The sequence below is a fragment of the Lycorma delicatula genome, chromosome 1, assembly GCF_047948215.1.
Source record: "Lycorma delicatula isolate Av1 chromosome 1, ASM4794821v1, whole genome shotgun sequence".
NCBI classification, from domain to species: Eukaryota; Metazoa; Arthropoda; class Insecta; order Hemiptera; family Fulgoridae; genus Lycorma; species Lycorma delicatula.
Window position 1 is genome coordinate 82,280,866 of NC_134455.1, and position 24,034 is coordinate 82,304,899.

General features: G+C 32.0%; 1 protein-coding gene across 1 annotated transcript in view; it reads left to right on the forward strand.

Moving 5' to 3' along the window:
- Positions 1-24,034, forward strand: part of LOC142317546 (carboxypeptidase B-like) — a 129,294-nt gene that overhangs the window by 68,610 nt on the left and 36,650 nt on the right. The window contains exon 4 of the mRNA XM_075354105.1: positions 19,695-19,788. Coding sequence (XP_075210220.1) covers positions 19,695-19,788 — 94 coding nt within the window. The remainder of the gene's footprint in view (positions 1-19,694; positions 19,789-24,034) is intronic.

The following is a 24,034-nucleotide window of genomic DNA, read 5'->3' on the forward strand; positions in this document are numbered from 1 at the left end:
TATAAATCTATTGCCATGAATATTTAATACCGTGAATTGAAATTAACATGCAAATTACAACATAGCACCCGCAATTACACATTCACGATAAATTCGATAACGATAGAAGATCGACTCGACTGAGACTGACTGGAATTGAACGAAGTGCAGTATTTATACATGTTTGGGTAGACGTTCCAAAATGTTCGAGACAAATCGGAACTTCTCGTGAAGGCGCGAGAACATCCGATACGGTGAATTTAAGACAGAGAGCAACGGAGAGGCATCGATTCTGGTTTTTTCAATGCAGCGGGTCGGTGTTGCCAAATATCAATAAATTTACTTTTTCTTGGTAATTTGTAAGGTTTGTAATTAAGGTCGTAGTGTAGCTTTAGCGTCAAAATACTCAAAATATATTACTATTGTATACATTGATATTGTATGAGAAGGGGGCGCGATGAAAATTATGATTGAAAATTGGGTCGCAAATACTGAAAGATTGAGAAACGCTGTATTAAATTAATACAGTTTTACAAAAAACCAATAAGATTTAATTAGTAAGATATACTCATATAAGATATTCAGGAAGTGATATTGCAATTTCTTTTTGCATATATAGTAGAAGACTTTTTTTTTCCAATTGAATATGTTAGAATATCTTTTTTTTTGAACAAATTTCTAAAATATAAAATAAAAAAATTTCGAAAAATTTAGTTATAAAAAATTACATATGCTAACTTCTCAATACAGTAAAAATGGACGTAAGCCTGGTAAAAGTAAATTTTAATAAATTTATCGTATTTAAATATATTCTTTCTTATATTTGGACTTTTCTTTCCTTATAAAAATATTGTCTTCTTCTTCTTCTTCTTCTTCCTCTTCCTTCACAGTTTAGGCTTCATTATCCTGTTCCGGTGCCTATCGACGTGTCGATCCTCTACACTTCTCCTTCCATCCGGCTTATGGTAATACCACACACGCAATGGCAACCTATGTTGAGGCATTCGTAACAGGTGACGCGTCCATCTTTCTCGATATCGTCTGATCGTTTCGTTGATTGATTGTATCTTATTCTCTTCACGAATGACCACATTTTTAATACGATCCTTTCTCATACAATCCTTAACGCACCGCAGGAACCTCATCTCCGCCGCTTCTATACGGGAATCATCCGATCCGATCTTGGCCCACACTTCACTATCATATGTAAGTAAACGAATGGCCATTGTTTTATAAAATCTAATTTGGATTCCTTCCTGGTTTGAACTTTCAGAGTACGACATATCGATCCACAAACGGCACCAGAATTTAGCCAATTTTCATTTATACCTAGTTTGAGATCGAAGGACAGGTCACACTCCAGATTTTTTAAGTTTCCCATTTGTTCAAGAATTTCCCCATCGAGGACTATCTTGGAATGTAAGGGCCATTTTCCGCAAAAAGCCATAACTTTAGATTTCTACTGCGAAATTTTCATGTTGAATTCTTTACTGAGGAGATGGAGCTGAGGAGTTGTCACTTGCAGCTTGCCTTCACTTTCCTGTATAATCACTGCATCATAAGCAAACACTAAAAATTGAGAAAAACTCCTTGTCCAAGATGTACATTGGAATTAACTCTATCTCGCCAAATAGAGATTAGCTCATTCATATATATATATATATATATATATATATACATATGTGAAAACCACATATGTCCAAATATTTTATAGCATAGCTATAACTCTAAAAGGGAAAATACTGTAATCAGTCGTATTTGGACATATGTGGTTTTCACCAGATCTTGACGTTTTAACAGCTAGGAATCCAAAAACCCTCATGGAAATTTTTCCTGATGTTAATGTTCGACTGTATGTGTGTTCGGTCAGTGTTGGCTTGTAAATCATCTTATACTTCCAGAACTATTGGACCGATTTTTATCAAACTTGATCAGATTACTTCTATAATGGCATAACTGATGCCATTCAATTTTCAACTTAAAAGATTAAGGGAGTGAGGTTGTAGAGCAAGGTCACCCTCAGTATCACGAGATTTCGCCTAATTGAGGTCATATTTTTCTTAGGCACATTTGTTAACAATTAAAAAATAACAATATTTGCAAAAAACATTTGTAAAATCACTCCCCACCCCAAAGAATGCTGTTGTAGTCATCTGCTGAGTTGTGACGTCTCAGGTTAGCGGTAGAATTAAATTTTTTTTTTTTGTCTTCAGTCATTTGACTGGTTTGATGCAGCTCTCTAAGATTCCCTATTTAGTGCTAGTCGTTTCATTTTAGTATACCCTCTACATCCTACATCCCTAACAATTTGTTTTACATATTCCAAAAGTGGCCTGCCTACACAATTTTTTCCTTCTACCTGTCCTTCCAATATTAAAGCGACTATTCCAGGATGCCTTGGCCAGTAATTTCCTTGGCAATTACTAAATTATACTTCGTGCAAAACTCTATAAGTCGGTCCCCTCTTTCATTCCTTTTGCCCAGCCCGTATTCACCCACTATATTTCCTTCCTTGCTTTTTCCAATGCTTGCATTCCAATCTCCAAATATTATTAAATTTTCATCTCCTTTTACGTGTTTAATTGCTTCATCAATCTCTTCGTATACACACTCTACCTCATCATCATCATGGGCGCTTGTAGGCATATAAACGTTATCAATCGTTGTCGGTTTAGGTTTTGATTTTATCCTTATTACAATGATTCTATCGCTATGCGTTTTGAAATATTCTACTCTCTTCCCTATCTTCTTGTTCATTATGAAACCTACTCCTCCCTGCCCATTATTTGAAGCTGAGTTAATTATTCTAAAATCACCTGACCAAAAGTCGCCTTCCTCTTCCCACCGAACCTCACTAATTCCTACTACATCCACATTTATCCTATCCATTTCCCTTTTTAAATTTTCTAGCCTACAAACCTTTTTTAAACTTCTAACATTCCATGCTCCGACTCGTAGAATGTTATTTTTTAATTTTCTGGTGACCCCTTCTTTAGTAGTCCCCACCCAGAGATCCGAACGGGGGACTAGTTTACCTCCGGAATATTTTACCAAGGAAGGCGCCTCCATCCAGAATTAAATAAATTAATAATATTTAAAGTGTAAAAAGGTAACTCGGTCTGACTGGGTCTCGAACTCGATCGCCTGTTGACTCGGTACTGGTGCGCTAAGCCTCACGGATACATCAGTCTGCCGACTGTACAAACGAAATTTGTTTTATGTAAGTTATAAAAGAAATTACATTAGTTTATTTAGTGCCGACTGTCGCCGCTAGGCCCGCCACATCCATGCGAATTAAATACGGTATGCCGGTGCGATTTAGTTAGAATCATTGAATTAAATAAACGAAAAAATTATATCTAAGTAAAATGATAAATATTTTAAATTGTGTGTAAGCTGTGCATCAGAAACAACTGTGCAAAAAAACGTTTTGCAAAATCACACTACTACCCCACAAAATACTCGAAATAAACTAGTGGCTAAGTAGATATACTGTCATTAGTTAGTATCTTCTCCCCCAACAAGGACCGCTAGTATAGCTCTAACGTACAGCTCCTTTTTTATGATTTTGCGATTATTTATATTTTAAATAATATTATGTAATATGTCTGCCACTGAACGGACATGTATAAAATGTCTGCCCACAATGTATAAATACGTAAATAAATACAAATAATAAATCAAATCAGAAATGATAGATATAGTATTCCACGGATAATAAAATTGAATTCTTCTACCCATTTAGATGGAAGGATAAAGGGAATCTCCTGAAAAACTTTCTTCAAAATAATACTTTGGCCCTGTATTATTAGCAAAGATTAACCAATAAATACAGAAACAGCAACATAGTTTAAAATCACTTACTGATAAAGCAACTGAGTGTTATTAATTGGAGTATTTTTGTCAAACCAGTATCTTAACAAGGGTTGTTTATCAACGAATTATTATTTTTTAAATATAAGTAACTTACTTTAAGAGGTCAAGGTAGGATCTAGATAATGGATACAAAATTTCAGTAGAACCCAGAAAGCTATTCAGCCCTTAAAGTCTTTAAAAAACGTTTATTTTTAATTGCAAACAGTCGTTAAAATTTCATATTGGTAAGCGTTCCTAAAAAGGATCTATACCGTTAGGCGATCTACAGGAAAGAAGGTAGAAAGAATCTGTGAATTAATAACTAATCTCTTTTTATTATCTTTAACTAATCGTGAACCATACATAATGATTCAAGGAGAATGGAGGAGATTCCACTTATAATTTATCGTGTTTAGTATGTTATACTTTAAGATAAAATGAACCAAAAGTCCGTTACCTTTTGAATAAATGCTATTTTTTTTACATTATTTTTAAGAATAATAGGGAATTAAGTTAATATTTATTAATCAAAGTTATTTTAATGTAAACTGATCCATAATATAAATATTTTTTAGATTTTTATTAAGTAATATCAGTCACAAATTAAAGAAAATTCACAGATTTTATTTAAATTATTTCCATAAAAATATGATTTGTATTAATAATAGAATCTTTCCGTTATAATTAAAAGATAGATAGTCCTTTTTTTCGATAGATAGTCCTTTTCTTTCAGGTTATGAATTTGTATTTTAAATTATGTTTATTTCTTTTAAATATTATTTTATATGTTCTTTAGTTTATAAATGTGTTTTACATGTGATTTCAATTATTTATATCTATTATACTAATATCTATGAATTTATTATATTATATTTTTTATTGATCAGGAGATATATTAACGTAGTATGTCTTTTGTTTATGGAGTAATTGATTTTTGTGATATCACTTAATAAATATTGACGGGGTTCGTATTAAATTCATTTGAAAATAATAAATTTATGTGAACGCTCTATCAGCGTTTTGCTGAATTTCTCTTAGATTTTTCAGATAGTCTTCCTCGGGCAAATTAGATGTATTTTAGTAAAAAAGGCTGTTATTTCTGACCACAATTTTGTTTCCGGAGTGGTTGCTCCACCACTGAACAAATTCCTAGAATTGTTGATGTCATAAGCAATTGTTTAGAAAGGAAGGGATACTACTGCTTAGCGGTTTTTATGGATATCCGACCGACTTTCAATAAGTTGTGCCTGATCTGCTGAACAAGCTTAAGATGAACCTGCCTCAACCATATTATTTGGTATTACGTAACTACCTGATTGGGTGGTTTTCAGACCTTTTGATACCAGATCAGGGGTTCCGCAGGATTTTGTCTTGGGGTCGGTTTTGTATCCATCTACAATGGTGATCTTTCTAGCACGGACTAGAAAGATAACTCTTGCTTCCTTTGTTTGTCTTGTATGTCACTCTTGCTTCTTTTGCTGACGACAAGACGACTATGATGGTTGACGTAGTTAAACGGCTAGTAAATGGCTAGCTAAATGGAAGATACAGGTTAATACTGCAAAGTCGAGTCATGTAATCTTTGCGATGAGGAGGGAAGTCTACCCATCGTTCTGTCTAGATGATGTTTACATCCCTCATACAGACAACATACGATACCTAACCTTTCATTTGGATCGCTGCCTAACATGGAAGAATCACGTGAAGGAAAAGAGGAAGCAATTAAATATTAAACTAAGATGAATACCTGGTTACTAGGACCTAGATTTTGAGGTCCGTGTTGTCGTTAAGTAACAAACTGCTGTTATGTAAGGCGTTTTTAAAACCAATATGGGCCTAAAGGATACAACTTTGGGGTACGGCAAGCAATAGCAATATTAACATCATCCAACGGCTCCAGAAGAAAGTGCTGAAGAGCATATCGGAGAGCATATCGAAAGTGCTGAAGAGCCGTGATTTGTAAAGAACAAGTAGGTCCACGATTACCTAGGTATGGCATCTATTCGCGAAGATATTCACCAGCTAAGTTCAAAGTATACACTTAAGCTTAACACGGATGAAAATCATCGGGTGTTAAACTTTTGGATAATAGTGAAAATGTAAGACGACTGAAAAATATATGGATATATCCATGTATTGGATCTAGATACTGTTGTGTGGTGAATATCGTCCTTTTATTTGTGAAGTTTTACAGATTGCTGATCATAGATTATTTTAGTTTAGTAATATGATTTCTTTTGTTTATGAAATATTTAAGTTTACTGAATTATCTTGTTTCGTGGTTTTAACTTTGTTTCTTCTCATATGTGACTTGTGACTATTTATTAAACTCATTTACTTGCTCTGTTTTATTAACAATTTAACTCTTTGTTCTTTATTGCTATGTTATATTTTCCATTTTTTCTTGTTGATCTCTATAATTACTTGTTGAATTATGTGTACTTTTTACGGATTTTGTGTGCATCGTTAGGTATAGTTTTATTCGCTATAATTTTGTTTTAATGTACTTGCTCCAACTTTTATTGTATTACTTTAGGAGGTCTCACTGGATGCCTTTCTTTCATATCATTATTACTCTGTACAATTTACTTATAGTTTCATTATTTAGGAGAACATTATAACAAAAAAAGACGTTTTTTTATATTTATTAATGCCTTTTGGGAATAAACATAAAATAAATGCACGTATGTTATGGTAACATTTATTAATTGATATAATTAATTAACAAGTACGAGTATGCATAATAAGTTCATTAGACAGTCTGTAGAATGTAAAGTTTTTTTTTTTCAGATGTACTTATTGTTATTAAACTGAACATGTAAACAGAGAAAAAAAATTAAGTAGAGAATTCCAATTTTGTTGTTAAAATTATGTTCATTAAACAAAAAAGTTTATAAAATAAAATTTGACACTAAAATATCATAAATTGAACTATTAAAATTTTAAAATGTTTGGCACACAAAGTAAATGGATCCAATTAAATATTTTTTTTCATTATTAAAGTTTTTAAATACACGATCAGCAGATTTTATTATAAAGGTACATAATATTTTGACTGTAGGCCTTACGCAGTTAAACTATATAAATAGGCTAAATATGTTTATAACCAGTTACATATTTCGCTGTTCTTCATGTCATTGCATTGAAGTATACAAATTAGTACAGTTAATAATTCATGGAGAGTTTTCCTTATACCGTTAGAATATAATTTAAAGAATAAAAGTCTAAAAAATTATTTACAATAAGTAAAAATGTCACGTATAATTTACATCGGTGTTTTGTATTGTTTAAACTGTGGATTCACAAAACGTATCATTATGCATATATATATATATGTGTATGTGTGTGAGTTTGTGTTTTCTTTGTGAATGAGTATATATAAAATACAACAAACAACTTTTAATTATTTAACCTAGTTGCATGTGAAGCTCGTTCCGTCTTCTTAGAATTCTCATTTCAGATGCAACATTCTTAAGCACACCTTAATATGTAGTGACCAGTACTGCTAGTTTCAGTCCAGTTGCTTTAATTATAATATTATGGAACTTTTAATTTTAAAAACGTTTTTAAATTAAATTAGGTAATATTAAAGATCCATTTAATTAAAGCTCTCATGTTTGAAAAAACTAACACAACTTTTGTTCCAACCCGATAATGTATATTTTAAAATTGTTCCGAAATTTTGCCAGGAATTTATTCTTATTTGAAGTTAGATATACTGATTTTGAACCGATATTTCGTGGAAGTATTTCTCCATTAAGAAACGGATTCCGGGATGTGTTGGGCAAACTAAAAGAAATAATTTTGGCATCAAAATAAACAAAAAAAAAATCATGTGGACAAATGACGTTTTTTGTTTTTTCAGTGTACACTGAACGTTTATTGTTTTTTTTTTCACAAACGTTTTTTGTCCACATGATTTTATGTGTGTGTATATATATATATTTTTTTTTTGAAAGAATTAATTGAGATATTTTAATGACCTTTAGTGACCATATATCCAACAAAACTTTCCATAAAATATATAAGTTTAAAAATTTTACCTTTAAAAATTCCAAAACAGCAGCCATTCATATTTTTAATAATTAAAAAATAGCTCTATAAATACTAATTTTATCGAATTAGATTTCATTAGATAAAATGTTAAGTTAATTAATGTGAACAAAACTGACAATTTTATTTTTTCAAATAGTTTGATAAACAGCTGAAATGTGGTTGAAATTTATAAAATAGATCGTAAAAATGATGCTGTGTGACAGTTTTCTTCCTATTTTCATGCAAATTAAAATTTTTCACAAAATATAAAATCAAATTTTGGGTCATTTAATATTTTCATAGATAGTTGCAGAAGTTGTCTACAGTACCAGTGAAATATGGGATCTGTCGACGAAGGGCAAATAGACCCCCACACTAATACCAGTCTTCCAGAGATGGCTGACCCGCAAATACAAGAAACAGGGATATGAGCTGACCCAGTTCCTTACAGGTGACGGGTGTTTTAAGGCATATATGTACGCGCGGACGCTGAGACCCTCCACAGAGTGCAACTATTGCACTGTGAAAGGAGGATACCGCAGAACACACGGTGTTCGTGCGTGATCGGTTCCTGCAACGTAGAGAAGCAAACCAGAGTTTGCACACTAAAATTTGGCGTGTTTACCACAAGGAATATCATTGTGACTATTGTGCAGTCCGAGCAATCGTAGCACACGGTGTATTGGTTAAGATTATCCAGATAAAAATGACAGAAGAGGTACAAGAGTGAGGAATTCCTCCTGATTCTCTCTTGGAGCTATATTCATTCAAAACAGATACGTTAACAAACAGATAAGCTAGGGCAAACTTCTGTGATGTGTCTGACAGTTTGATTTTCACCACACTCACAAAAGGGCGTCTGTGTTTTACCCTATTTATACAGGAAATAGGCGCACCTACCATGCTGAGTCTGTATTCTGTAATCGTTGACTATGTCTTACGTGGCAAATCAAAACCCGGCGCCTTTGAGTAATACATGGGATTTGGTTATTCTGCTTTGTGGTCCATTCTCGACCTCAGGCATCAGTTAGGTTAAATCCATTCTCTGTGGCAGCAATTGTTGTTTTGATAGGTGGCTTTCTAGATCGAAGGCGACCACGATTGGCATCCTCAATGTTCTCATGTATTGGCAGGTTTCTATTATCCATAATCTTCCTGTACTCTCTTATAAGAGTGTTCATACAGCGCAGATTCCGGGGTGTTATGTGGCTCAATATCGGGTGCCTTTCCACGGGAGTAGATCTGATAACCCCGGCAATCATTCTCATAGTGTTATATTAAGTTGAGCATCAATTCTATGAACATAAGGGCTGTTAAGCCACACTGGCGCACAATATTCAGCAGCCGAGAAGACCAGGTTCAGAGCCGATGTGCGCAAAGTGGAAGCCGATGCTCCCCACGTCGTTCCACAGAGCTTATGTATGATGTTGTTTGTCGCTCTCAATTTCCCTGCAGCTTTCATTAGGTGCTCCTTAAATGAAAGCGTTCTATCAAATGCCACGACTAAGTATTTTGGTGTCTTATTGTGAAAGAGCCATGTATCCTCGAATAGAATTTTAAGCTCCCTATTAGCAAACTTGTTACTCAGATGGAAGCATGACACCTCTGTTTTATTAGCATTCGGTTGGAGGCGCCATTTCCGGAAGTACCTTCCCAGTTTCTCCAGGTCAGCCATCAGGACCTTCACCGACTCTTCAGATAATCTATATTTTATTGTTAGCACCCAGTCATCAGCATAGCCATGCTTTTTAGATCTTGTCTCTGGCATGTCCGTAACATAGAGGCTGAAAAGGAGAGGCGCAAGTACCGACCCTTGTGGGAGGCCGTTCTTGAGTTTCCTCGATGAGCTTATATCGGATCCCATGATAACTTGGAACATTCTGTCGTTCAACATGTTATTAAGGAGGCGAGCTGTTAGTTTGCATGAGATTACACGGAGGAACTTACAAATCATGCCTTCTTTCCAGACAGTGTCGTAAGCGGCTGATAAATCAACGAATGCAGCAGAGGTTTTAAGATTTTTTTGGAACCCCGCTTCAATGTAAGTCGTGAGCAAGAGAACCTGGTCGGTGCAACTTCATTTTGGCCTAAAGCCCTCTTGTTCAATTGGTATAACATCATATATCCTCTGACAGATTCTGTAGTAGATAAGCCTTTCTAGTAATTTATATGTCACTAATAGCAATGCTATAGGCCTGTAGCTCTTAGGTAAGTTTGCTGGTTTCCCTGGTTTTAAAATGGCTACTACCTTCCATCGCTTGAACTCTCTAGGCACGCTACCGGTCTGCATTATGTCAGTAAAGAATCTGGCCAGCCAAAGTTTTGCGTATTTTCCGCAGTTTAATAAAAATTCCGGATTGATACCATCGAACCCTGGTTTCCCTGGAGCAATATCTATGAGCGTAAATATCTCTTCAAGTGTAAAAGGGTGAGCGTACTCAGTCTCTCCTGCCTTCCTCCTCAAGTTTCTTAGTTTGCCTTTCATCTCAATTGTGTGCACCCTGTCGCTTGGTGCTCTGGATGTTGCCACTATGTGGGATGCCACGGTGTTTAGGAAGACACCTCCTTTTGGTCTCTGATTAGGAGATCCGCTTCCTAATTTTCTTAGCAGAGTCGATGCATGACGACTCGAGGTCTGAAAATTCAGGCTTACCACCGTTTCTGACCATTTCTGTTGTCTTGCAGCATCAAGGCTGTGGAGAAGCTCGTCTGCCACCTCTTGATCGCCCGTCTCGAGGAAGCTTCGGTAGAGAACTTCGCTATTTTGGGACCTCCCTGGGATATATTCTCTGCAAAACCCTTTAGAGATGCACTTCTTAGCGGTACTTGTTACTGCTCCAATAAGTCTGCTATAGTTTTTGCTGATTGGTGGTATCCAGCCTAGGCATTTATCCAGATCCGTAGAAAAATTTTCCCAATTAGTGTTTTTGAAGTTCCATCTAGGGCGGGGTACAGAGGTATATATATATATATACGAGGTGCGACAATAAAGTAATGAGACTGATGTGAAAAAAAATGTTGCTTACCATTTTAGTCATGTTTAGTGTGATCTCCTTCAAAGTAGTTCCTCTTTGATTGCACACACTTATTGCAGCGCTTCTGCCATTGATGGTAACATTTCTGGAACTCATCTTCTGTAATATCCTCCAAGACCCTCGTCACAGCTTTTTGGACATCTTGTGTTGTTTGAAAATGGTGTCCGTTGTCCGCCATTTTGATTCTTGGAAATAGAAAAACGTCGCACGGAGCGATATCTGGTGAATAAGGTGGCTGTGGTAGTACTGAAATTTGTTTTGAGGTTAAAAATTGCTGTACTGACAGATCAGTATGGGATAGCGCATTATCGTGATGCAGAATCCAATGATCAGCAATGTTGGTACGGACACGAAGAACTCGTTTACGAAGTCTTTCTAAAATTTCTTTGTAGAAATATTGGTTAACTGTTTGTCCAGGAGGCACCCACTCTTTATGAACAATTCCCTTGGAATCGAAGAAGCACAGAAGCATGCATTTCATTTTTGACTTTAACATGCGAGCTTTTTTTGGTCTGGGTGATCCCTTTGAGCACCATTGCGAACTTTGGCGTTTTGTCTCTGGATCGTATTGAAAAAACCAACCTTCATCACCAGTGATAACACGGCTCAACAAATCTGGATTGATTTCCGTTTGCTCTAACAGATCGGCTGCCACATTTTTCCGTGTTTCTCGCTGTTGTTGTGTGAGATTTTTGGGGACCATTTTTCCACAAATCTTTCTCATACCAAGATCTTCAGTTAATATTAGACGAACCGTTTCTCGATTGATGTTGGGTTCTTCTGCAATCATTTTCACGGATAATCTTCGATCAGATCGTACGATTTCACGCACCCTTGTCAAGTTGACATCTGTCCGTGAGGTTGATGGTCATCCACTGCGGTCTTCATCTTCAACATTCGTTTTGCCTTCACAAAAAACTTTATGTCACCGATAAACTTGAGCTCTTGACATAACCTCCTCACCAAAAGCCTTCTGAAGCTTACCATAAGTTGCGTTAAATTGTGTGAAACCCAATTTAACGCAAAAAGAAATGGCATACCGTTGCGCAATATTTTGCGGTTTCATTTCTGTGACGAGAGACACAAACACGTGTTCACTTATTACAGCACAACTCATGACTGAGCAGTTGCATCAATGTGCCCCTTGGACTAGAAGTAGCTTATAGACCAAGGTCAAAGATGGTGTGCCTACGCAAGCTGCAGGGTTGCCACATTTTGCAAAGAAAAGAAAAATCAGTCTCATAACTTTATTGTCGCACCTCGTATATATATATATATATATATATATACATGTCTTATTATGTAGACATAATAAGACATGTTTTACTTTAAAATATTACAAATATCTTAAGTTAACCCAAGAGATTATTAATCTCTTGGGTTAACGAACCAACTATACAAACTTATAAATTAAATTCACTGTTTCACATGATACATGCACACGTCATACAGAATTCTGTTGCATATTAAGAAATTAACCGATCTACCCACCCTAGATAACAATATTTTCCCCCCAACCTTTATTGTAATAGATCCCACTACTCACATATGACACATCTTATCTTTAGATAATTATATGTATCTCTTTACATAACTTGATTGCTATTTCATGTGTATTGAAACCTTTACAATGCACATATTTTTCTCAAATATTACAAACATTAAACATAATTTTTCCTAAAAATAAATTTATAAAATAAATATGTGATTTAAAAAAAAAGTAAATTAACGTATATGTTACTTAATCCGGCTATGTCCGTTCTATTATTGACAGCGTTTGTATTTTCCTCGATGTACAGCTATTTCCAGAGTGGTTCTTTTATGTGTATTTTGTCTTTGTTTAATATTTGGTGCTATCGAAATCAAACGAGTGTTTTTGTTCTGTTGTATGTTTTGTGAGCGCTGTCACTTCCTTTTTTCAATATTTATTGACGTCTATTCTTTTTTTAAGGTATTAAGATGTTATCCAATGTACAACGCGTTACAATCTTTACATGGAATGCTGTATACTACGTTGGCTTGTTGATTTTTTTGCTATAGGTGATTTTAATTTAGAAAACATACTTTTCAGTTTTTGTGCAATTTTGAAGGGGCTATTAAGAAATCCTTTTTTAGCAATGTTGTAATCTTTTCAGACAGATCTGCAACGTATGGTAATGCAACATAATTCTCAAACTTATTATTTTTATTAGGATGGTTGGCTGATATATTATTATAGTTTGCAAGACTATAATATATTATTTAAATTACAATAATATATTATTATAATTTCTTAGTATGCAAGAGAATTTTGTATGAGGTGTGTATGAATGTGTATTGTCAACTGAGGAAGCTTAGCGAATTTTAAGTGAAACATAGTGAATTTAATTTATAAGTTCCCGTTGTTGATTGGTTAACCCAAGAGATTAATAAAGATAATATTTTAAAGTAAAATATGTCTTGTTATTATATTTAATTCTATCCAAACAAGCAGAAAATAAACTTAAATGAATTACATTTAAGTTAATATTCATATATACATTTATGTATATATAAAACATTAATAATTAATTAAATGCTCCGTACATCTTAATTCTGCGCTTATGTTACCAAATTAATTAATCATTAATATCTTAAAGTAAGCAAAATTAATCTTTGTTACTCTAAATAATAATGTACCAAAATCCTATCTCTTTTCTAATAATTCATCCTAATTTCACCAACTAATTTTCAAAATTTTCTTTTAACTTCAAATTTCAAAATTATTTCCTCTTTATATTTTTATCATTTCATTCGTCTATACTCCAATACCATAAAAGTACATAATCTAAAAATCATAAAGCAAAATCATATTTTATAATAATATTAATCGTTAGTAATAAAGTAATTATGTACAAAAGAATTATAAATTTATAAGAATTATAAATAAAGAACGATCTGCTTCATAATAATTCAATTATTTAACTGAATTATAATTTATTAGAATTATTTATAATAAATTCATAATGCAGTAGTTCATTCAAATATTTTAATTTAACGCAATATCTAAATACGGTATTGTACGTTTATGTCATTATTACCTAACAAAAACCAGTTATTAAAAAAATAAACGTAAAACTTAATACGTTAACTCAGCTTATCAACACGTATACGTAATAAATGTTTAAATATATAACGTAATAGAAATAACTAATTTAAGACTGTTTGATAGATATATAAGGACCTGATATTTCATCCTTAATATGGTGTATTAGAAGAATATGGCCTGTCTATGGACCTGCTCGGTGACTGTTGCTTCCTGTCTGGTAGTGTGATAATAAACTTCATTGTTGAAGCGAACAAAAAAATTTAATACAAATAGTCTTCAAATTTATCAAGCTTTTACCTCATGAAAACTGGTTTTCATATACAAAAAGAACAGAATATTTTAATTTAATTTTTTATCAACAAATGTACATAATAAATTCATAAATACAAGACGTGATAGATATAAATAATTCAAGGCGCTAGTAAAATACAGCAATTTTAAATTAAACAACACACAAAAAATATATGAAGTCAAAAATTCAAAACCTAAAAGATATGTTTTAAAAATTAATTTGTCCGTTTATTTTTGCTCAAAAGATTCTCTTATCAATGTAAATCATATACCTATGAAAATACGAAGCGCATTTTTAGAGTGTCCGTTTTGAATTTGTCATCTATAAACGCGATGAAAAACAAATGGCGTTTGCATAGCTCAGTTATATCAGTGTGTAGTAAGCTATTAGCAAAAATAATTTAGTAATTTTGTTATTTATATTCATCCATTTACATGAGTGTTACAATTTTTTTTCTGGGTTGAGTATTTTTTCAAATTCCTCGATATTGAGTTGTGAAATGAAAGAGTTCTCTGTCGATTGGAGGTTTTCTTGACGATTGAGGATTTCTTCAATTTCTTCTGAGACGGTGAACATGTACTTGATTATATATACGTAACAGTGTATCGATATTATTTTTATTAACTTCTTCAGAATTTGGTCAAGAGTCGATAACAATACGTTGAGCATCAGTAACTTCTTCTTCGTGTTCGAAGATATCAATAATTGGATGGTCATTCATTTTCAAAGAGAATTATTTACATTTTAAAATGATTATTTCATATACTTTTTTAACTATAATTTAAAAAAGAAAAACCTAAAATAGACACTTACTTTGCATGATAAAACATCTGGCAAGCTACTGTATTATACTTTGAAAATTAATGAATGAAACGTACAAACGAGGTATTAACATATACTGCATTCCTTGACTGCCCATAACTTTCTGTTCTAAGCGTTAGCCTTTACCGGCTAATATGCGTAGCGGTAAATGGGGTTAGGAATATTGATGAAAAACGGAAGTTACGAACTCAAGGCTGGCTGTCTCTCATCTGTCGTCACGAAGACGACGGGTACAGCAAACAAACCGCATACATACGAACTTTGTAGTCAAAAGTACGGAGTAAGTGTATATTTTTACTGCTAATTTTGCACCCGCGCGTGGGGGTCTGAAAGCAAAGAATTAAATCAGGTATAAAATATACAAATAAATTCTCAAAATAGATTAATAAACCAAATAATAGTAGTGAACTAATTTTTTTTTTAAACACCCCGAAGACGACCAGCTTACGCTAAAAAGCTTTACACCAGACGCCTTAGGGTGTCGTGGCAGCGCAGTTTACCCTCCCTAGCTCGTCCGTACTCGGACATCCCATCGTGGTCTCCTGTGCCTCCTCGAAAACATACTAATCACCTCTCCCGGTGATCAGAATGTTTCTCCGCAAGGGAGTTACCCTTCACATCCCTAACATTCCTGATCCAGATACGCATTTCGCTTGCCTTTCACAGTTACGCGTCCCTCCATGTACACCTCGAGGGTCACCCTTATGCCATCATCGGGAAGCTCCGACCCACTCACTCTTGCGCATGAGTAGGCCCGAACACCCTAGGCATAGAGGCTGCCTCCCTGACCCTACACGACGACCACGTTTCGTTTCTTTTTATACATTCCTTGTATCCCCTTCATTATTCCCAATTTCCGTACCCTAGCTCCCGGTCCCTAGGATATAAGTACTCCATCTTGCCTTACCGCCTGGCTGTTAATATGTCCACCTCCCTGGCGCCAGAGTGAACTAAATTTAAATCATTACATACATAACCATAAACATTACCTTTAATTAAAAATAAAAGACATTAAAAAATCAAGAAAACAACAACAAAAAAAAAATTTATAAAAAAATATTCACAAACGTTACATTAAAAAAAGTAGTGACTGAGCATTATAGATCTTAAAGCAAATTTCCATGAAAAAAACAAGTGTGGGTTAAGAATGGTTAATCAACTTTTTCTGATAAAGCAAAGGCATTCAAAAAGGCGTAAAGATTAAAAAAATGTATAGATTTATCTCCGTAATTATAGAAATAGTGTTAAATTGAGCTAGATTTTAACTGCTGTGGTAAATAATTAATTCAAAATACGAATTAAATAAAAAATATATACCGCATTTGTCCACGTACTACGGGCCCCAAGGTATTGAAAATTGAAAAAAGTAAAAAAAAATATTGTTATTTTTTTGAATTTATTAACAAAATCACCATAGAAGATTGATTGAACGTATAACAAACAGTATTTGTTATTTGCATAATGTCAATATATCAGTCTATACTGTATTTAATTAGAAGTATAGAAATTATAGATGTAGGTATTTACCTTAATTACTGACATCAACGCTAGAGTTCCGTCATCAGTAAAATGGTAAATTATTTTAATAATCATTTAACCACGAATAACCGTCCTCACTTCCATCGAAAACGTACAAAATTCAGATTTCTTAAACAACATTTTTAATCAAATTATCCGGTATTTCTGTCCAAGTTGTAATAATCCACTCAGAAATTTGTATCAATAACTATCTTACTTTTCCCAGATGATGTAATTTCGTGTTTCGTTTTGGCCACCCGATTCTTTAAAATTAAAAAAATTATTTCTAAATTATCAGCCCTCGTGTGTTTGTAAGTTATTTTTAGAAAAGTTCATGTCTCAACATCTGTAGTTTAATTCAAAGATGCTATCAAGGAATTATCACTAAAATATTTAAATATGTAGGAAAGAAGTTTTTAATTTTTTTATAATTATGTTTACCGATAAAAAAATCTGATGTGGACCACACATGACTTCCTAGTACGCTTATTAAATTACATATACACTTTTTTTTTACATGAAAAGTATATAAAATTTTATTTCATTAATAACTTCTGATATTTTTTCTTAATTTTTATTTTATTGCTATTATTGAATATTATTTATCGTAACAGATTTTTACAATCAGAAGTTAATAATTATAAAAAAATAATAAAATCAATATAAATAAATCAGTATAAATCAATATATTTAAATTTTAAAAAAAATTAAAGAAAGAAAAGTAGATGAAGTTTGATTCGAACCGATGTGCCTGCCTTTGTAAGATCCAAACATTTCATTAATTACAAATTAATTTGGCTGCAGCTCTGGAACCAATGAAAATAAGTACCATTTATGATATATCGTTGAAAAGCTCTCAATGAGGGCTTATAACTAAAGTTAAGAAAAAGTCCAAAATACAATTTTTTTGGATTTTGGGTTTTTTTGGACACTTTTGGTTCAGTCGATTGCAATCAAAAAGGGAGGTGCACAACTAGATGTTACAACAGTCCTAAATCCAAAATTTCAATATCCTACGGCTAATCGTTTTTGAGTTATGCGAGATGCATACTTACGTACGTACAGACGTCACGCTGAAATTAGTCAAAATGGATTCAGTGATGGTCAAAATGGATATTTCCGTTGAAATCTGAAAACCGAAAATTTTCGCGATCACAATACTTCCTTTATTTCGTACAAGGAAGTAATAATATATTTCCGGGAATTTTCATTAAGAAAAAATATGTCATTATATGATAACATTTTATATATCTTATATATATATATATACATTTATTTATTGTATTGGGTATATTCCAAAATTAAGGTAATATTTTCTATGTAAAAGAAAAGTTCATTTAACTTGTATTTTAATGTGCCTATATGAAACATGTGTTTCTTTTGCCAACAAAATTAACGGTTTTTATTTTCTATCAAAACCAGTTTAAAGAATAAATTGCTAATACCTAAATTTAGTTAACTGTTATTCAGAATTTACTTATTTTACATTTTATAAAAAAATAAATTTTTATATTTTACTGTAATAATAATGAGGATATACGTTTTTTTCAAAATTATGATTTAACATATATATATATATATATATATATATTATATAATAATATATTAATGGCCATTAATTAATAATTATATTGCCATTAATAATATATTAATATTAATGGCAATTTTTTTTTTACAGATTAGTTTATTTTTAAATAAAAATAATACTAAACATGATAAATTAATTAATTTTAAATAAAATATTACAGCTGAACTCGAGAAAAGCACTGCAAAAAGTGGAATATAATGATCAGTTCTTTAAATATTTACTTTTCGAATTTTTATAATTTTTTAAGTTTTTTTTTTTTTTTACATAAAAATATATCTTAATTTGGTTTAATTATTTTAAAAATCGTTTTATTTTACAAATCGGAGTAAATAGATTCACAATTGTCATAATTGTTAAAATAAAAGAATTCGTCATTTATATAAAGTTATGTATTTTATTATTATAATATTACTTTGTATATAATCATGAAGACTCATGAACGCTATTTTTCATCTTATAACGTTCCTTTGCTTACAAAAAAAAAAATAGTACCAATAAAACGTTTATGAAATCCACTGCTTACTTTCATGCAGTACCACCTAAAATATTATAAAGGTTGAATTTACAAAGATGAATCATTATAAATAAAGTCGTTTTAACAATAATAATTACAATGAGTGTGAACCTGTATTATTTGTGAGTTTTTTAAATAAAAAGTAACTATTAAAAAATCATTGTTAAAATAGGATATATCATAAAATTGTGTATATTTACACCTCTTTTATATCACTAATATAACTTAATAAATAACTTTAAAAAAATGAAAGAGGACAAATAAAATGATAAGTTACAATGCTTATTAAAAAAATTTTTAAAAAAGTCAGAAAACAATTTCATAATGATTCAGTTTGCCCACAAAAAATTTTTATTTCAATTACACCATAAGGTTTTTAAATGATAATGACTTTATTAGGCAATATTTAAAGTTCTATTGCGAAAAAGATTAAACGTTCAATAAAAAAAATTGGACCCGATTTATCACCAGCGATTTAAGTAAAATTTTATATTACTACAATACATAGAACTTTTTAAGCAATCTTTAAAATATTTATATTGAGCCCGGCCGAGATATTAATAAAAATATAGGCTAACATACGTGCTTGCTTACGTAATAGGTCTTTCTAAATTCTTTTGTGTTTTTGAAGCTAAGGTGATCTAGAAAATCTGCAAAATTCAGGTCCTAACATTTTTTCTGATCACTATATCACTATATCATTTCAATACTGTTACAGCAGTAAAGTGATTGCCGTACGAAAATTGAAAGAATCAAGTATTACTGGTTATAAAACAGATCAATGAAGTTAAAAATGTAGGAAGTTGTTTTATTTTGCAGAATTTATGATAATAATTTTTTTTTTAGTTATTTTTTTTATAGTGGTATCAACAATAAAATATTAAGATAATACTTGTAACTAATTATATAGCAAAAAAACAATATTAGATTTTATAAATTTAATTTTTTTTCTGTTTTGTGTTTTTAAAAAAACGATACTTCTTTTACAGAAAATAATAAATCAACAGAATCCAAAAGACGGTAAAGAGAACAAACTGAAACGAGAGCATCCTTTAACATGGCAAAAATATCATCGTTACCAAGGTAATACTTTTAATGCAACAAATGAGCGAATCTTGGTATAATCTAAACCTTAGTAATTATTAAATTTATTTTTAGATCTGTACTTAGACACATATTTGTTTGTTCGTTGTGGATTAGCACTACATGATGTAGAACTGACCTTTGTTAATTTCGATTGTGCAAATATTTTGGAGTGTTCTAGTTAACAATATTAGATTTTCAATCAACTGATTACAGATTCGATTCTTGAAAAGAACCATAATAAATATTTTTAATAATTTGTTATGGCATCATTATTAAATAAAGAGACAAATTATGTGTTTTAATAATATTATCTGGAAAAACAAATAACTAATTTATGTTTCAAAAACTTATAAAACCTCTCTAATCAGACGAGAAACTTAAAAAAAATAATTCAAAATTTTACAGTTAAAAAAATAGAAATGATAAGATAAAATATTCATTAGTATAAAAATTAATAACGGATAAATTTACAAATATTTCTTATATCTTATATCTTAGTAATTTCCATTTCAAAAAGCCCCGATTGGTCTACAAGACACAAAATAAACAAACGGTCTTGCGATGATGCAACTGAAGTACCGCTCAAATAGAAACTAAATTTTATAGTCATATCGAAATAAATACTATCATCCTACCAGTTCATGAGTCCTCGAGAAATGTGTGATGTCATGCATTTAACACTACTGTAAAACGAAACATTCCGGTAGCATTATTCTTTTAAAAAAACCCTTTGCACTGCTATTTACAATCTTATTATTTCTGTTTTAACGTTTTAACATAAATATGTCTTCTTATAACATATTTTATTCATTTCTTAGTTTTTTTAATTACTGTGTACTAATAATAAAATGCTATTGTTCAGATAATTTATATTTTTGTAGGCTTTCAATTACACAAATGAGAAATGTATTCGGAAACGCCGGAATAATGTGATTCCTTTTTAATGGAATTTTGATTTAGTCCTTTCCTCGGTTCTCCATCACAATTTTTAATAATTGACGAAATTATTTCACAGCCTTCAAAATGAATTATTTTTTTTATTTTTTCAAGAAGACATTTTAAATTAAAATAGAATCAAAATTAATTAAAGTTTTAAAAAATAATAATATACGGTATGAAGTACGAATTAACAACTAATATGCACTTAGATAAAAAAGAATATCCACCAAAATAATCTAAAGTAATAATGTACGGAGGATTAAACAAAACACCAGGAGCTTTAAATAACAACTAAATAATAAATACTGCTGTATTACAAATAATTTATGTTTCTGGAAGTGAGATGGCAAGCCATTATGCTGCACTTGTATTTTCGTTTCTTGAGGCGACGGGCTCAAGAACTGGCGTGGTTACAGAGCATTAACTTCAGTGTGATTATTTTTTATTAATTTTAGTGCATTGTGTTTTCTTGATTTTAAATTGTATACGTGAGTAATACTCGTATAAATGATTCAGCGTTATGCAATTTAACATTTTTTTATGTTAATCAATCACTGAATAACTTTTATAACTTTATTGATAAGATGTACGCATTACGACGTAAATAATTCTCTGTGTAAAAAAGCTGGTGTTGAAAAAAATAAAAAATAAATAAATCGTCAAAAAGTAGCATCCTAGCGTTAAGCTTTGTATATTAAGAGTGTTATGCTCCTAGGATATTCTCGTATTCCTGCGAGTGTAGTGGCAAAATGCTGAAGTACATTGGATACCGAATACCTCAGGTCAATAAAATTATAGTATTTCTTCGCAAAAATCAAACTACTTTCCGAAAATCTTTCTATCAAAGGCGCTGTCTAGTGTTCCTCCCCCTCTTCCAATTTCTATTCACAAATTTATTGTTGAACGAGTTGTAAGCATTTATGCTGTCCCAAATTACGGTCTTATAAAACATTATACAACACTGTGGTTTTCACTAATATAATTTAAAAGATTCATATTAGATTTACCTATCCAAATTTGGATATTTTTATTACATCTAACGTAAATTAGATTTAAACTTTATCAAGTTTGACTATAAATAAATAATTTTCGGATATTGATAATAAACTTTTAAAAAGGAAATTTAATAAGCCAAACCTTTCTTTATAAAAATGTTTTTATTTCATGAAAATCGGTTGTAGAATGATGAAGAAGTTTGGAATCATGCGAAACATGTGTTCTGCATCTGAATAGGTAGATACAGATCTTTTAAAACATACCATGGTCGTTCGGAAACCCATCGGGTTGGTCTGGTGGTGAAATCGTCATTGCAAATCAGCGAATTCGAAGTCGATACTTCTAGGGTTCACATCCTACTAAAGGCAGTTACTTTTATACGAATTTGAATATTAGATCGTGGTTACCGGTGTTCTTTGGTGGTTGGGTTTCAATTAACCTCACATCTCAGGAATGATTGACCTGAGACTGTACAAGACTACATTTAATTTACATGTCATCCTCATTCACCCTCTGAAGTAATAACTTATGGTGGTTCCGAGGGCTAAACAGAAAAAGGAGAGAAGGTCGTTCGGAAAATTCTCAGCGTGTCACACAGATGTCACACTTGTGACAAATGATTGTAATATTTATTAAGTGTAATCCTTAATATGGCATGTATTTTTAGAAGTCTGCATTTAGTTGCTTGTTTTTGATAAGTTCTGAAATTAAAAAAAAAATGGATAAATTGAAGTTTGAGCTGTTTTAAAAAGTACTTTCATTTAACGGTTTTAATTCCAATGGACATAAAAAAAGAGTTAGATTCCACTTTAAAGGATTCTTCTCTTCGTTTTAAAGGTAAGAGGAGTGGCTAGCTGAATTTAAATGTAGTCATACACCCATTCAAGTTGATGAACGCCTAAAAACCGGTACGGCCGACGAAAGTGTAACAAAAATCCACAATCCTGTATTAATTGATTGCCGTGTGAAGGTACGCTCGGTTGCTGACATTGTAACCATCTCGAGTGACCATGTCCACTACATTTTACAGATATTTTAGGCGTGGAAAAGCTTTTCGCCCGATGGATACCATATTTGTTAACAGTCAACCAAAAACGCATTCGACTGAATAATTCTCATTAGTGTTTAAACTTATTTAAACGCAATTCGTTGAGCTTCTTCGACGTTTTATAACACGAAATGAGACATGGATTCACCACTATATGCCAGAGACCAAACGGCTGACAAAACCATGAGTGGGGGCAAATACACCAATGAAGTAAAAACGGTTTCATTTGCAGAAAACGTCATGGCTGTATTTTTTTTTTAAATTCTCGTGATAGTACTCAAAAACTACCTGGAAAAAGGATGGAGTAGCACTGGGAAACATTACGCCTCACCATTAGACCGATTGAAGGGTGCTATTCCGGCTAAAAATCCACATTTGGCCAAAAATAGTGCTCTTTCACTATGATAATGTGACTACATACGCGTCTCTCGGATTTTGCTGTAAAACTCCTCGGCTTATGCTTCGAAGTGCTTCCACATGGGCGTATTCACTGGATTTAGCTCTCAGAAATTACTTTCTCTTTCCAAACTTGAAGAAATAGTCCTCAGGACGAAGATCAACTTAAATGATGAGGTTAAAATTGAGACTGTCGCTTATTTTGCGAATTTGGGCAAATCGCATTATACTGAGAGTATTAAAATTTTGTTAAGTCGTTGGTCTAAACGTATCAGATTGCAAGAAGATTAAACTGAATAAAATTTCCTGAAAAAATCTTGTATTTTCTTTAACAAGCCGAGATATTTTTAAACCATCCATATAATTTTTATTAATTCTGATTAGTTTAAGAACATTAAGAACATTAGATTAAGAACATTAAGAACAATGTTATTATTACAACGGTCTCGCAATAAAAATATACTAAGTCTTTTTATACTTATTTTATAATACTTACTAATAACAGATTGTGTATGAAGTAAAGTATTACATTATTTTTAATGTCATTTTTATTTTAATATTACACGGAATATACTGAATATTACTGCCCAAGAGGCGCATACGAGCGTTTAATAAGTGCGCATGCTCAGGTCAACGGGCTTAAAAATTTAACCGATCTGTAATATTGTTGCAAAGTTAAATGTTAGCAACTTTTAAAAATTGTGTTGTATACACACGCATTGTTTAAGACAATATAAATTTTAATTCTTTTTAGACATTGTATTCACAGATGATTATTGTAAAGCGCAAATGTGGGAGTCGATTGTTGCACTTCTTTAAAATTTTTATATCTTCTAGTTTCTATGTTTTATTTCCTTTATTATA